This window comes from Canis lupus, chromosome X (genome assembly GCF_003254725.2).
Source record: "Canis lupus dingo isolate Sandy chromosome X, ASM325472v2, whole genome shotgun sequence".
In the NCBI taxonomy this organism is placed as follows: domain Eukaryota; kingdom Metazoa; phylum Chordata; class Mammalia; order Carnivora; family Canidae; genus Canis; species Canis lupus.
In genome coordinates, this window is record NC_064281.1 from 1,087,045 (window position 1) to 1,101,075 (window position 14,031).

At 48.4% G+C, this 14,031-nt stretch overlaps 1 protein-coding gene across 1 annotated transcript in view; it reads right to left on the reverse strand.

Annotated features, from left to right (window-relative positions):
- Positions 1-12,276: 12,276 nt before the first annotated feature.
- Positions 12,277-14,031, reverse strand: part of DHRSX (dehydrogenase/reductase X-linked) — a 138,019-nt gene continuing 136,264 nt past the window's right edge. Inside the window, exon 7 of the mRNA XM_025435467.3 lies at positions 12,277-12,734. Coding sequence (XP_025291252.3) covers positions 12,531-12,734 — 204 coding nt within the window. The 3' untranslated portion in view covers positions 12,277-12,530. The remainder of the gene's footprint in view (positions 12,735-14,031) is intronic.

Here is a 14,031-nt window from a genome sequence, read left to right on the forward strand (position 1 = left end):
GGAATGTAACATGTGGCTTGAAGGATGTCCAGTCCGAAGGGGGAAAGAGAGAGAGGAAAGTCCAACAGAGGCCAGGCCCCACGTGCTGGGGATGCTTCTAGACCCCATCCTCCCACTGCCTGGAAAGACCATGCCTCTGTTAGCTCCAGAGGACCATGGGCCCTCACCTGTGCGTCACTAGTTTTGCATGTGTCTTCCCTGCCAAGCAGGTGTCTCCTTGATGGAGAACTGTAAAGAAGAGAGGACCTTGACTTTGCCACATCCCGGGTAGGGTTGGACGTGGTAGCTTGCCATGAGATGGGAAAGGTTCCCCAAACATGAGGTGTCCAGATGCTGGCTGACCTGACCGCACACATGTGCTCATCCAGACAGCACCAGGTACACCTGTGCAGGATTTCACCATGAACATGTGATTTTATTCCCAGGTAGGGAAAAAAATCTGGTTATGGTGTCCAGATTAATGTTTTATTAACAACGGACTTCATTCTTTTCTTTGTATTATGTTAGAGTCAGAAAAATAGTTACTTCCAGTCATATATCTTGAAATTCACGTCCCATAAAAGTAGCCATTTTAAAGTGAACGATTTAGTTGGATTTAAGTACATTTATCATGTTGTGCAACCAGTACACCTGTCTGGTTCCAGAACATTCTTACTCCCTCAAAAGGTGACCCCATCCTCATGAGCAGTCATACCCCATCCCCCTGACAACCACGAATCCACTTTGTTTCTATGGATTCGCCTACTCGGGATGTTTCTTATATCCATGGAATCATACACTATGTGCTATGCTGTGTGTGGCTTCTGTCACTTACCACAACGTTGGTTTAGAATCTATACTAAGAAATCACTGGAAAATATTCACGATAAGCCTCTAGGTTCCATGAAAAGATGCACATGAGTGAGCACGGCCTAGGTAACAGAACAACTAAACTGAGAGTAGTCACAACACCCAGTGCCAGTGAGGATGTGCAGCGGCTGAAACACTCACATCAGGGCTGCTGGCCGGGGATGCAAACTGGAGCACATCTCTAGAAAATGGTTTGGTAGCTTCTTACGGAGCTAAGTGCACATTTCCTATAGGATCCAGCAGTCCCATTGCTCGGTATTTATGCAAGAGCGGTAACAGTGTACATTCACACACACACACACACACACACACACACAAAAAAAAAGCCCGGTGTGACTATTGAGAGCAGCATTCTGCCTAACCTGCCCCAGAAACAGCCTGGAGTGGGGAACGGCTGTAGCACAGTGGTGCATGCATGCCCTGGGACACCACTTGGCCACAAAAGAGGAAGGACCACGATTGCATGCACAACCCTGACGAGTGTCAGACGCTCAGTGTTGAGTGAAGGAAGACAATTGTGAAGGGCTAACTACTGGATGGTGTCACTTATACCACTTTGTGGAAAAGACAAATAGAAGGAGAGAGAGCAGAGTGGTGGTTGTCCTCAGTCATTGCTAGACAAAACGCTGGACTGTGAATTCACAGGCAGCAGGAAGAGGGAATTGGCCGGGATGGTATAAAGGTTCTGAATCCCACTGGGGGGGGGGGGTGCTGGTTACATGCATCTCTACATGTGTTAAAGCTCACAGGACTCTACTCCAAGATACGGTGAATGTTCTACTCTTTGTAAGATGTTGAGAAGACCTCCACTTGTTCAAAGAAATTGAAAATAGAATGACCATATGATCCAGCAATTCCATGACTGGGTATTTACCCAAAAGAAGTGAAAGCATGGACTTATAGATATTTGCACACTTGTGTTCACAGCAGCATGATTCACAATGGCCAAGGAGTGGAAGCAATCCAAGCATCCACGGATGGGTGGATGGATGGATGGATTGATGGATGGAAGGATGGGTGGATGGATGGGTGGGTGGATGGATGGATGGGTGGATGGATGGGTGGATGGATGGGTGGGTGGGTGGATGGATGGGTGGGTGGATGGGTGGATGGATGGATACATAGATGATAGATGGAGAAATGGATGGAGGGATGGATGGATGGATGGATGGATGGATAAACAGCATGGGATCCATACAGTGGAATATGACACAGCCTTGAGAAGGAAGGTCATTCTGACACCTTCTATGATGTGGATGGACCTCGAAGACATGGCACTCAGTGACATAATCCAGATGCAAAAGGACAAATCTTGTGTGATTCCACGTACATGAAGTCCTGAGGGGAGTCCCATCCATTGAGATAGAGAATAGATGATGGAGCTAGGGCCTGGGGTGGGGAATTAGTGGTTCACGGGAGCTTCAGTTGGGAAGATGGAAAGTTCCAGAGATGGATGGTGGGGGTGGTCACACAAAAGTATGAATGCACTCGATGCCACTGAGCTCTGCACTTAGAAATGGTTAAGATGGCAAATTGTATGCTGTGTGTATTTTGCCACAATTTATAATCTAAAAAAATTATTTTTTTGTTTGTGAACCTCTAGGTGAAAAAAAGTCTTGCTCTAGAGAGAACATGCAGAAGGACTCAGAAAGGTAGGACTGTGAGTGCTATTTGCATTTATTTTTATGCCACCCCTTTAAATTGTTTATTTGCAGTGGAATACAGAACATCATACCCGTGTGATGTATTTGTCTACAGACGTGCACCGGGGCATGGATGAAACGCTCTGCCTGCCGGGCGTGGCACCAGCCCTGTGAGTCTGCAGGAGGGACAAACATCCAGCGTCCCTCCCCAAGTCAGGCCCAGAGCTCTGAACTGAGCTGAACGTAGTCCCAGGAAATTGAGAAGGGAGGTGGCCAAGTGTGAAGTTGCCAGTTGGTGCTACAGACTCTTCGTCTCGATCATGGACCAGTCATGATCCTTGGGTGGATATCAGCTCTGCAGAGATGTGGAAGCTGCCGTAGAGCAGGGCACCTGGTCGGAACCTGCGTGCTCTCAGGTGAGGCTGGGATGCCTGCCCACCAGCCTCTCCCCAGCATCCCAGACCCTCAGAGCTCTGAGAGTATCACCCCGGGACACCTCTCCTCTGGAAAGTAAGCAGCAGTGCTCACGGGCTTCTGCGGATATCAGGAACTGTTTTAAAAATTTATTTCTTCATTTTTGGTCTGGAATGAAGTCATAACTCACTTGGAATGTTAATGGGGACTTCAGCTCTGCAATTGTAAAATCTAATGCACACAGCTTGAAATGTTTGGGACTGTGTGGTATTTGGGGTGGGCTCTTGGCTCCCCAATGGGAGCAATTTGACCCTCAGGGGACCCCTGGGGGGTCACAATGAAGGGGCTGCCACTGGCATGTGGTGGGTGGAGACAAGGGATACTGCTCCACACCCTGCAATGCCCAGGACACCCCACTCCAGTGGTCATTCAGCCCCAGATGTTAATAGTCCTAAGGTGGAGACACCTGGCTCAGCATAACAGATTCTGTCTATCATCTATCTATCTATCTATCTATCTATCTATCTATCTATCTATCATCTATCTATCTATCTATCTATCTATCTATCTATCATCTATCTTGCTGTCTATTGACCCATCATCTATCCATTTATCATATCTATGTATCATCTACATATCCATCCATCCATCCATCCATCCATCCATCCATCCATCCATTCATCCACCCATCCTATGTATCTAGCCATCCAGCCTTCTATCTATCCATCTATCATCCATCCATCCATATCTTCTCTATCCATCATATCTAACCATCTATCCACCCATCATCTATTCATCCAGGTACACATCCACCCATCCATTCCTATATCTATCTATCTATCTATCTATCTATCTATCTATCCACCCATCATCTGTCTATCCATTTATCATATCTATGTATCATCCATCCATCCATCCATCCATCCATCCATCATATCTTCTCTATCCATCCATCATATTATCTATCTATCTATCTATCTATCTATCCATCCATCCAGCAGGCATGGCAGTGGTTTGCAACCAGAGACCAGCTTTTACTCCCCAGGGGACACTTGGGCACATTTTTGATCGTTAAGATTGAGGAGTTACTACTGGCATCTGGTGAGTGGAGACCAACAGTGTATAGTGCCCAGAATGCCCTGCCCCAGAGAATAAACCAACCCAAAATACTAATTTTGTCCAGGTGGAGAATACGTGGACTACCTGAGGGTACCCAACAATATCCTCCCACACAAATCATGCATATATATGTCTCTCTGTATAATTCAGATTTTGCAAATTTGTCTCATGGATACAGAATAGCTACATATATATATGCGTTTGCATATGAATATATGAATGTCTGTGTATAATTCACAAATTTCACAGATTTGTCTCATGGATACAGAATAGCCACACATATATATATATGCATTTGCATATGAATATATGAATATGTCTGTGTGTAATTCACAAATTTGCTTCATGATACATAATGGCTATATATCCATAAATACATATGCATTTGCATATGAATATATGAATGTGTTCTGTGTCTATCTACAAAATAAATTTGTGAAAAACCCAAGATCTGCCCACGTGCTTGTGTTTCCTGGCTCTGTCGGGACCTCAGGCTGGTGATTTATAAACTGCCAATCCCACCCAGTCTCCGCTTGGGCACATCCACGTTCCAGCAGCCATTTGTACTGGCTGGCGATGGCTTCGTTTGTTTTCGTCGCAGAGTTATTTTGTGTATATGACTTCACCACGAGTCATTTTCTCCTAATACCCAAGGCACATCCCGAAAACCAATCCTGTGCTTTCCGACAGCTTCTTGGAGTGGCTGTCATCATCTGGGACTGTAAGGGCTGCATCTGTGTGGCACCTCTCGGCTTCCTGGGTTCCCGGAATTGACCATCATATTTCACTCCGCGGTGCTGCTCACCAAACCTGCCATGGAAAGAATTTCCAAAGACGTGCAGAAAATGATGAAACCAAATTGGATCCATTCGTTCCCATTTTGAAGGCCGCTGGAACTCATGGCTCATATGCGCTCTCCTTCGCCTCCAGAGACGCGTAGCCCACGTCTTCCAGTGAAGCAGGGGTTTGGCTAGGAGGCAGCATTAGAACGGCTCGCCTTTGCCAATGATGTTCGAGTGAAGGCCAAAGAGAAAAAAGCAAAGCTGCCTGCAGCCATTTATATTCAGACCAGGCAGCAGAGGCCAACTCAGCGGATGAAGAGGGTGGGTGTGAGACTAGACTGTCCAGATATTACACTTTTTAAGTATGCAGGGATGGAAAACACCACCAGTAGAAGGCAGAGACGTCTTTGAAGAGGGGAGGTGTGCTTTTCTCCCTGGGACCTCGAATCTACATGCAAATGAATGACTTGACATTTTGCAGGCTTTTGTGTTTTGGAAAGCATGATGTGCCGCCCACGAGGGTGTCTCGAGAGCCTTGTTCAAAGTACTCGGTGTCCCAACATCAGGCGTGGGAAGAGCACCTATAATGGTCTGGTGGACTGAGCCCAAGGGGGGCTGCAGAACCCCCTTTCCTTCTGTTTTTTTCCTACATTACTATGAGGATGGGAACACCTTGTTTGCAGGTGGCACATAGGGTAAGTGAGGTGATACCGGGAATCTCCCGCCTTGACGTCTTAGCTTCCCAGCTGGATGTGACGCCTCCCCTCTCATGACCCACCCTGGTTTGAAAAGGAAACTAATACCCCATATGCATGTGGGCACCCAGTGTGTGTGCCCCAAAAAGAAAAGCATCGTCTTGCTTTGAGGTGCTTTGCATGCTCTTCACAGCAAATGTTTTATTGACGTGGGATTCAATTAGCCATTTAAAGTGCACATTCAGATGCATCTAGCACCTTCACTGTGTTGTGCAACTACCTCAGCCTGGTTCCAGAACATTCTCATCCCCACAAAAGGAGATCCTGTGCCCATTAGCAGTCATGCTCCATATCTCTCCTGAGACCATGGGAACCACAAATCTTTTTGTGTCTCTGGATTTAACTGTTGTGGATATTTCATAGAAATGGCATCATACACCATGTGGTCTTTTGTGTCTGGCTTCTTTTGTCACGATGTTTTTGAGGCTGGCCCATGGTGTGTGTATATACGGGTACTCCTTTCCCTTTTCAGGGTGAAATCATGTTGCACTGTAGGGATGTATACTAATTTTTTTTTTTTTTAAGTAGGCTTCACACCCAACCTCAGGCTCGAACTCACAACCTTGAGTCAAAAGTCGCATGGTCTACCGATGGAGCCAGCTAAGCACCCTGCTAATACTTTTTTAATGTGTTCCCACTATCTTCAAGTGAAATCACAGATACTTACAAGGAGACTTAATAGTAGCCATTTCATGTCCATATAATGCAATTTATAATGAAGTGATAAGCATTTGAACATGTCAATGCTCAGAGATGATGAAGCAGTAAGATGCTAGCCTCTGCATGTTGGATCCCCAAGAGGGTGCAGACGGAGGCAGCCCCAGGCATGCTGCATTAGTGACTCAAGTGCCATGAGCTTCAATCTGCGTTTCTGCAAATGGTGAAAAATCCAACCAAGGACAATCTTGAATTAATGCAGTGTTTGCTTGCCTGGAAAATTCAATGATTGTATTTATGTGTCAACATAGTTAAGTTCTAGGCTCGATTTCATGACACACAGGATGTTCACCTGCACGGACATCTGGGCAGATGTTGAGAAGTCATGTGGGCGTTTGGGGACACTGTACACCGGGTAGTCCTGTCCTGTGCCCCGCAACACATCTACCATGCTGGCCTCCACCCCGCTAAACATGAACAGGAGGTTTTGTTTTGGTTTAACTTTTTTTCAGTGTGCTCTTCTCTACCTTTCCATGAACCATGTGGAGAACAACCAGCATTGATAACCACTGGGCCACTGGGAAGGAAAGCCAACTCATCAGGTGGTGCATGCGACGTGGACACAACTCACAATGGTGGCGTTACTCACATAGGCAAGATCCTCCGCAGCCTTAACTCCCTTCTATAGCCAACCTCTCATGAGTGTGAGGACCAAAGACCCATTGAGAGGTGCCCGGGTGGCTTGGTCAGTTGAGTGACTGACTCTTGATTTTGGCTCTGGTCATGATCTCAGGGCCGTGAGATCGAGGCCCGAGTCAGACTCCATGCTCAGCACAGTCTGCTTCTTTCTCTCTCTCTGCTCTTCCTCCTCTTACCCCTTCTGCTCTCTCTCTCTCTCTTTTTCAAAGATTTTATTTATTTATTCATGAGAGAGAGAGGCAGAGACACAGGCAGAGGGAGAAGCAGGCTCCCTGGAAGGAGCCTGGTGTTAAGACTCGATCTCAGATCCCAGGATCATGGCATGATAGAAGGCAGATGCTCAATCTCTGAGCCACCCAGGCATCCCCTGCTCTTTCTCAAATAAATAAATAAATAAATAAATAAATAAATAAATAAATAAAATCTTAAAAAAAAAAGACCCATTAAACATAATAGGACACACTTTGCCCAAGTCATGGCCAACAGACATCTCACAGTGTAAATGTAAATCAAAACATCGTGCCCTACCCCTTAAATATATACATTTTTGGTAAGTTATACTTCAATAAAGTCAGAAAGATAAAATGAATATCCCTCCCTCTCCAAAAGAATGGTCCTTTTACTTAACATGCTATGATTTTCTCTAAGCTATTTTGAATGAAGGGTGCCTGGGTGGCTGAGTTGGCTAAGAATCTGCCTTCAGCTCAGGTCATGATGCCAGGGTTCTGGGATCGAGCCCCGCACTGGGCTCCCTGCTTAGCAAGGAATCTGCTTCCTCTCCCTTTGCCTCTCCCCCTGCTCATGCTTGCACATGCTCTCTGTCAAATAAATAAGTAAAATCTTAAAAAAGAAAAAGATATTTTGAATGAAAACTCACTGCACCACACCTGGCACCATGGTAGACCAGCCGTACCGCAGGTCCTTTGAAGAACAATATAAGTAGATCTTAGATGAAATAGAGCAAGCAAGATTTTTAATGCATTGCTGCAGCTAGATATATGGAAATAAAAAAATAATAAATGACATTCATCAAGTCAGGAAGTCGGACCATATATCCCAGAATGTAGGGAAGAAATTTAGCAATGGACATAACCAAAATTGATAAATGCTCAATAAGTGCACATACTGGTAAAGCTCTATTCCTGAACCAGAGAATGTCCTTCCTCGACTTTCTAGAATCCCAGAGCTGGAGAACTCCCAAGCTTGTTACTAGGCATAGACGTTCACACGCTGACCCTACAGGGCACATGCTGGAAACCAGGAGGGACTTAAGTCTGGGTTTACCTTTGTGCTTTTGTGGTGTTTGGTAAACAAGTTAAAAATCTAGGCCCCGTGACTAGGATACTGGTACCAGATGACAGAAAATACAATCCCAACTACAGCTGACCTTTGAACAACACGGTGTGAACTGCCTGGGTCCACTGAGATGCAGATTTTTTTTTTTTTAAATACATATAGCACAGTCCTGTAAATGTGTTTTCTCTTCCTATGATTTTCTTAATCATACTTTATTGTCTGTAGCTTATTTTATTGTAAGGACACAGCATGCAATACATAGACTGCATCAAATATTAACTATGTCATTGGTCAGGCTTCCAGTCCACAGTGGGCTCCTACTCGTTACGTTTTGGGGGAGCCAAAAGCTGTATGTGGATTTTTGAGTGCGTAGAGGCTGGGCACCCCTAGCTTTGTGCTGTTCAAGGCTCAACTGTGACAAATTAAATCCCAGGGCTTGCACCCAAAACCACAGGCGTCATATTCCTGAACACTGCTGAAGCAGAGCATCTACAGAGATCTTGTTGTCTCAGAAAACCTGGGCTCAGGCAAGGTGTGTCATCATTCAGTAGATGAGGCATCAGAAAAAGAGACCCAAAGGCTTAATGATGGCGCCTTCCCAAAGCTCACATCCAATGGGAAATGGGCGTGGCATGCCCTCCCTGACCCGTAGACCAATCTAAGAAGTTCCCCAATCCCGCCTCCCAACCTGTCCCGCCTTAGAAGGAGCCTGGTGCACCTTGTATGGCCGTACTTCCAAATAGGCAAGATGAGGGATGCCCATGCCCACCTGTTCAAGACACAGAAACCCTTCAACATCCAGTTGGCATCCAGAGGGAGCTTGTGTTCTACATGGACTGGCCTTTGCCGAGCTCACTATTCTTTGTTAGACGTCCCTGCTGTCCCCTACAGTGACATCCCCAGATTCCAGGTGTTAGGACCTAATATCCACGGAGGCCATTATCTACCCACCACAGACCTCAAGCTCTTTTGGGACAAGAGCTAGGTCCCACTCAAGTTGAGTGAGCTTGTCTGTCCTCAGACCTTGGCTTGGCAGATGGAATGAATGAATGAATGAATAGATGAATGAACAAAGTGGTCCCTCCCATTGCTGAACCCAAACAAAACTCCCTGTTGCTACACCGAGGGAACAAAACAACAGCTTTACTGAGGAGAGAAACACTCACGTTCATGAGTCCAACTACTGAATCAAGTCTTAGTTCATGGATGGAAAGTCATCACCCTGGCGTGCGCACAGAGACCCTCGTGACTCCCATAGCATGAGTGACAGGCTCAACCCCATGATTCCCCGCATGCCTGTGAAGCCATGGATTCAGCTCTACTCACCCAGAGAGCCACACAATTTCTCCAGCTGCTGGGAAGGGTCTCTGAGCACCGAGGAATTTTACGATTACGTGTGGAGGGCACATACTAAGTTCTCCAGAACCGTGATTTTTTTTTCCCCTCTCTCCCGCAGGGAGGAACAGCAACACAAGGGCTGTCATGCGACAAGGAGGAGCAATCTGAGGCCAGGGTCCTACAAGGTTCAGATTGCTCTTGGAGTGCATCTCCTCAGCTTGGGGATTGCAGCATCTGCCAAGCCGTGGCATGCTTGTTTTCTCAGTGATGGAGTTTGTCAGCTTGGCCGGGAGCCATCCTGAGCCTCTCCTTGGAAAGCACCTTGGTGATAACGACAACGGTTGCTGGCTCTTGTGTACGATGGCCTCAGGCTGTAATAGGCTCTTGGACAACATACACGTGCTCCAAGGTTGGCATCTTCCAGAACGCAAGACTCTGCTTTTTAGTGCAAAGGGCTAAAGATGAGGCACATCTTGATCGTGAGTTTAGCTCTAAGAGACATTAGTCTGGGGTCTAAGGCTTTAGCAGGACATCTGGGCAGCTTGAGGAGGTGCCAGCACTCAGGGCGGGAAGCTGCGATCCGAATATGTCTGGTTCAGGTTGGGTCTTGAACTGGCTTGAACAAGAGGATGGTTTGAGAAGCTCTACAGAAATATGCTCACGCCCAGAGGAATTAAGTCTGGAATTCTTTTGAGGGTGGGGATGAGCAATGCTCATTTTCAGACCCTTCCCCAGTGGGCAACCAAAACCCACCAGCCTAACTGGACCTTCAAGAAGGTCTTCCACATGTTCGCTGAGAAGAAGCTTTGTTTAGGGTTGACCACCTTGGCCAAGAAAAGACGGAGAACTCTGTCACTGAAAGAGAATCCACCGGGGGCACTCTCAAGAATCCCAAAGCAGAGCGACGACACTCCTTGGCATTTTATTGAGTTCCCGTTAGGTAATGCTCCATTCCAGGAGGAGAACTTGATGCTTAAATCGCTTCACGGTGCCACCCCATGTGTCCTGGAGCAACCAAACGTTAACGTATGACGCACCTGTCCCCGCGTCCAGGGTGAACCCCACACTGGAAGCACTATCCCGGCAGTGATTCCAAAGCACGCGTGTGCCCGGGGTCGACATCGGCTTTGGGACTTCAGTGAGACTCTGTTGGTTGAGGGAATGGATGGTCAGCTGACCAGCGGTGAATTTCCAGAGGTGAATTCAGAAGGTACTTAAGCAGCAGACCCACACCGTCCTGTCCATTGCGTCTGAAATCAGCCCGCGTGTCCGTGTTGGCATTTGGGAACATCCTCCCCCAGAGGGAGGACTGAGGCTTCCTTGCCTGACTGGTGGGTGAATAAGGGTGAGAGCCCTGAGGTCCAGGATGGTGTCCAGTAAACTGCAGGAGATCTTTGGAACCACGGGAACTGTGAATTTCCTGAAACAAATTCCTGTCAATTTGCTGGAGGCTCAAAAACCACAGGCATTCATTCGTCCTCCCGCAGCTCTGGAGGCTGGAAGTCTGACATCAAGGAGGGGGCAGGGCCGTGCTCCCTCCAGAGGCTCAGGGGAGGGTCCTTCCTGCCTCCTGGGTGTCCCTGGGCTGGTGGCCACGACCCTCCCATCCTTGTCTCCTCGATGGTCATATGACCTCTTCTTATTTTGTAATCAAATCTCCATCTGTGCGTTTTTCATATGGGAACGTGGTGAGTGCGCTGAGCGTCCCCTGATGAGCCAGGATGCCCTCCTCATCCTAAGATCTTGATTCCACGGCAAAGAGTGCTGTGCCTCGTCCCACAAGACATTGTGCTGAGTGATTACAGATCCTTTTCCCCCTCCCTCTCCCACAGAACCCCATGGGGAGTGCTGTGTAGTCCCCTCTCCTCCCCCCTCTCCTACAGAACCCCATAGAGTGCTGTGTAGACCACTCTCCTCTTCCCTGTCCTACAGAACCCCATGGGGAGTGGTATGTAGACCTCCCTCCTCCTCCCTGTCCTATAGAACCCTATGGGGAGTGCTGTGCAGTCCCCTCTCCTCCTCCCTGTCCTACAGAACCCCATGGGGAGTGCAGTCTAGACCCTTCTCCTCCTCCCTGTCCTACAGAACCCCATGGGGAGTGGTATGTAGACCTCCCTCCTCCTCCCTGTCCTATAGAACCCCACAGGGAGTGCTGTGCAGTCCCCTCTCCTCCTCTCTGTCCTACAGAACCCCATGGGGAGTGCAGTCTAGACCCCTCTCCTCCTCTCTGTCCTACAGAACCCCATGGGGAGTGCTATGTAGACCCCTCTCCTCCTCCTTGTCCTACAGAACCCCATGGGGAGTGCTGTGTAGACCCCTCCTCTCCCTCCTCTCCTACAGAACCTCATGGGGAGTGCCACTCAGACCCCTCTCCTCCTGTCCTAGGGAACCATACAGGGAATATTGTCCTGGACCTTGTCCTCCCACCTGATGTACAGAATCCTTGACACGTCTGGTTATATACACATGACTCATGGGCTTGAGCTCATGACAGCAGCTCTGAGGGCTACAGGAAGCACCAGGGACCAGGTCAGTCTCAGGTTGTAGAGTTTCGGGGGCCCATGAGTCAGAGTGGGTGTCCAGTTCTGTGTGAATGGAAGAACAAGGACGCAGGGGACCCCCTACAGCCCCAATGATCGTGCTCCCCTAAAATGCCTATCTCACCTGGAACGCGCCTCCCCAGATCTCCTCCCTGCCTTATGCTACACAAGGAAGACCGCACAGTTGGGTTAGGCAGCATTTAATTGTTCATGGCACTTGTAGCAAATTGGCACATGATTATGGCTCAGAATCACCTACTTGGGGATTACATTCAATGTTTCTTTTGGCCCTTGATTTCCTGCAAAGGTAGGACGGCAGACAGGAGACCTCTGGGGACACAGCCATGAAGGCGGACGGCTATGAACAATGCAGACATGGGGATCTGTCACAGACCTGTGCTTGGTAGACAGAAGGCAAGGTCTTCCCCAATGCAGCAGCTACCCCGAGAAGGTGTCCTGGGACACGTCGGTGATGCCGGTCATCTGGCAACTTCTGGCCCACAGCTCTGTTTGAAGATCTAGGTCATACGTGACTGCGAGAGACTTGGTCTCTTTCTCGTTGTACAGGTAGCGGCCGCCAAGTCCCTCCAGGTCCGGGGTGACCGCTGCATAGACTGACGTCCAGGCTCCCTCATCTGGGGTCTGTGGGGAGAAGGAAGAAGGCCAGGCCATGTCAGCTTTTAGAGCAGAGCGCATGGGATTCTCAGGACCCCCACAGGTGCCGTTGGGTGAGACAGCATGCTCATCACCTGGGTCGGGAAGCTCAAGCAGAAAGCCACGAGCGCAACCTAGCGGGGTCAGAGCCCTGCAGCTCCTGGCTTCGGGTTCGACACATGCCAGGTTGCACTTCCGAGATGGGTTGGTCCATTTCCACAGGCAGATGCATATTAAAATCCCAGACGTGCGTCGTCAAGTTCTCCAGCTCCTGATGAACCCCAAATGCGTCTTATTGGCTCAAAGTGGATGAATGCGGAGCCTCTGTGTTTTAGCAACACTAGTTAGCAACTGGGTGGCTCATGGCCACCATGCAGAAAGGCTCTCGGTGTCCGTGCAGCACGGTGAGCTTCCCACGGGGACGGACGCGTTCGCGGGCTACGGTCACTGCTTAGGGGCAAAGCAAAGTTCAAGCAGAAGCTGGAAACGCGGATGACACATATGAGGGGTGGGAGTCGGCGTGGTCAGTGGGTGTTGGCGTGGTCAGGGGGTGTCGGCGAGCCAGGAGGAGCTCAAGAGACTGCGAGTGGTGGGAACCAAGGCGCCTCCGTGCAGCGCTGTGGTTCCAGATCCAGAACTGACGGTGTCCCCCTCGCTTCTTATTGTCAGGATAAAGACGTTTTCAGGAGCTAATTTTGTTTAATAAGCTCAACCCGCCCTCCACTCTGGAGCTTCCCATGTGCCTCTGTAAGTCTAAACAGCTGACCCCCGAGCAACACAGGTTTGAACTGCGCGGGTCCACTCAGATGCGGAGTTTTTCAATAAATGTAACACAGTTTCATACATGTGTTTTCTCTTCCTCAGGATTTTCTTAGCTGCGTTTTCTTTCTCTATTGTGAGAATACAGCATATAGTACACACAACGGACAAATATGGGTTCCCCTACTGCGTGTGGCATTGGTAAGGCTTCCAGGCAAGCGAGGGCTTCAGTAGTTCAGCTTCGGGGAGTCAGAGGGGATACTGGGATTTTCAACTGCATGGGGGGTTGGCATTCCCATGCACACACACACTCACATGCACACATATTCACATGTATCTGTGCTCACATGCACACACATATACTCCCTTGCAGACACATAAACTCACATGTACCTTCCCATGCACACATACTCATATGCACACAAACACATCCACACATGCACACACATTCACGTGCATACACGTAAACTCACATGCACACACGTAGTCACATGTAAATGTGCTCCCTTGAGACTCACTCACATGC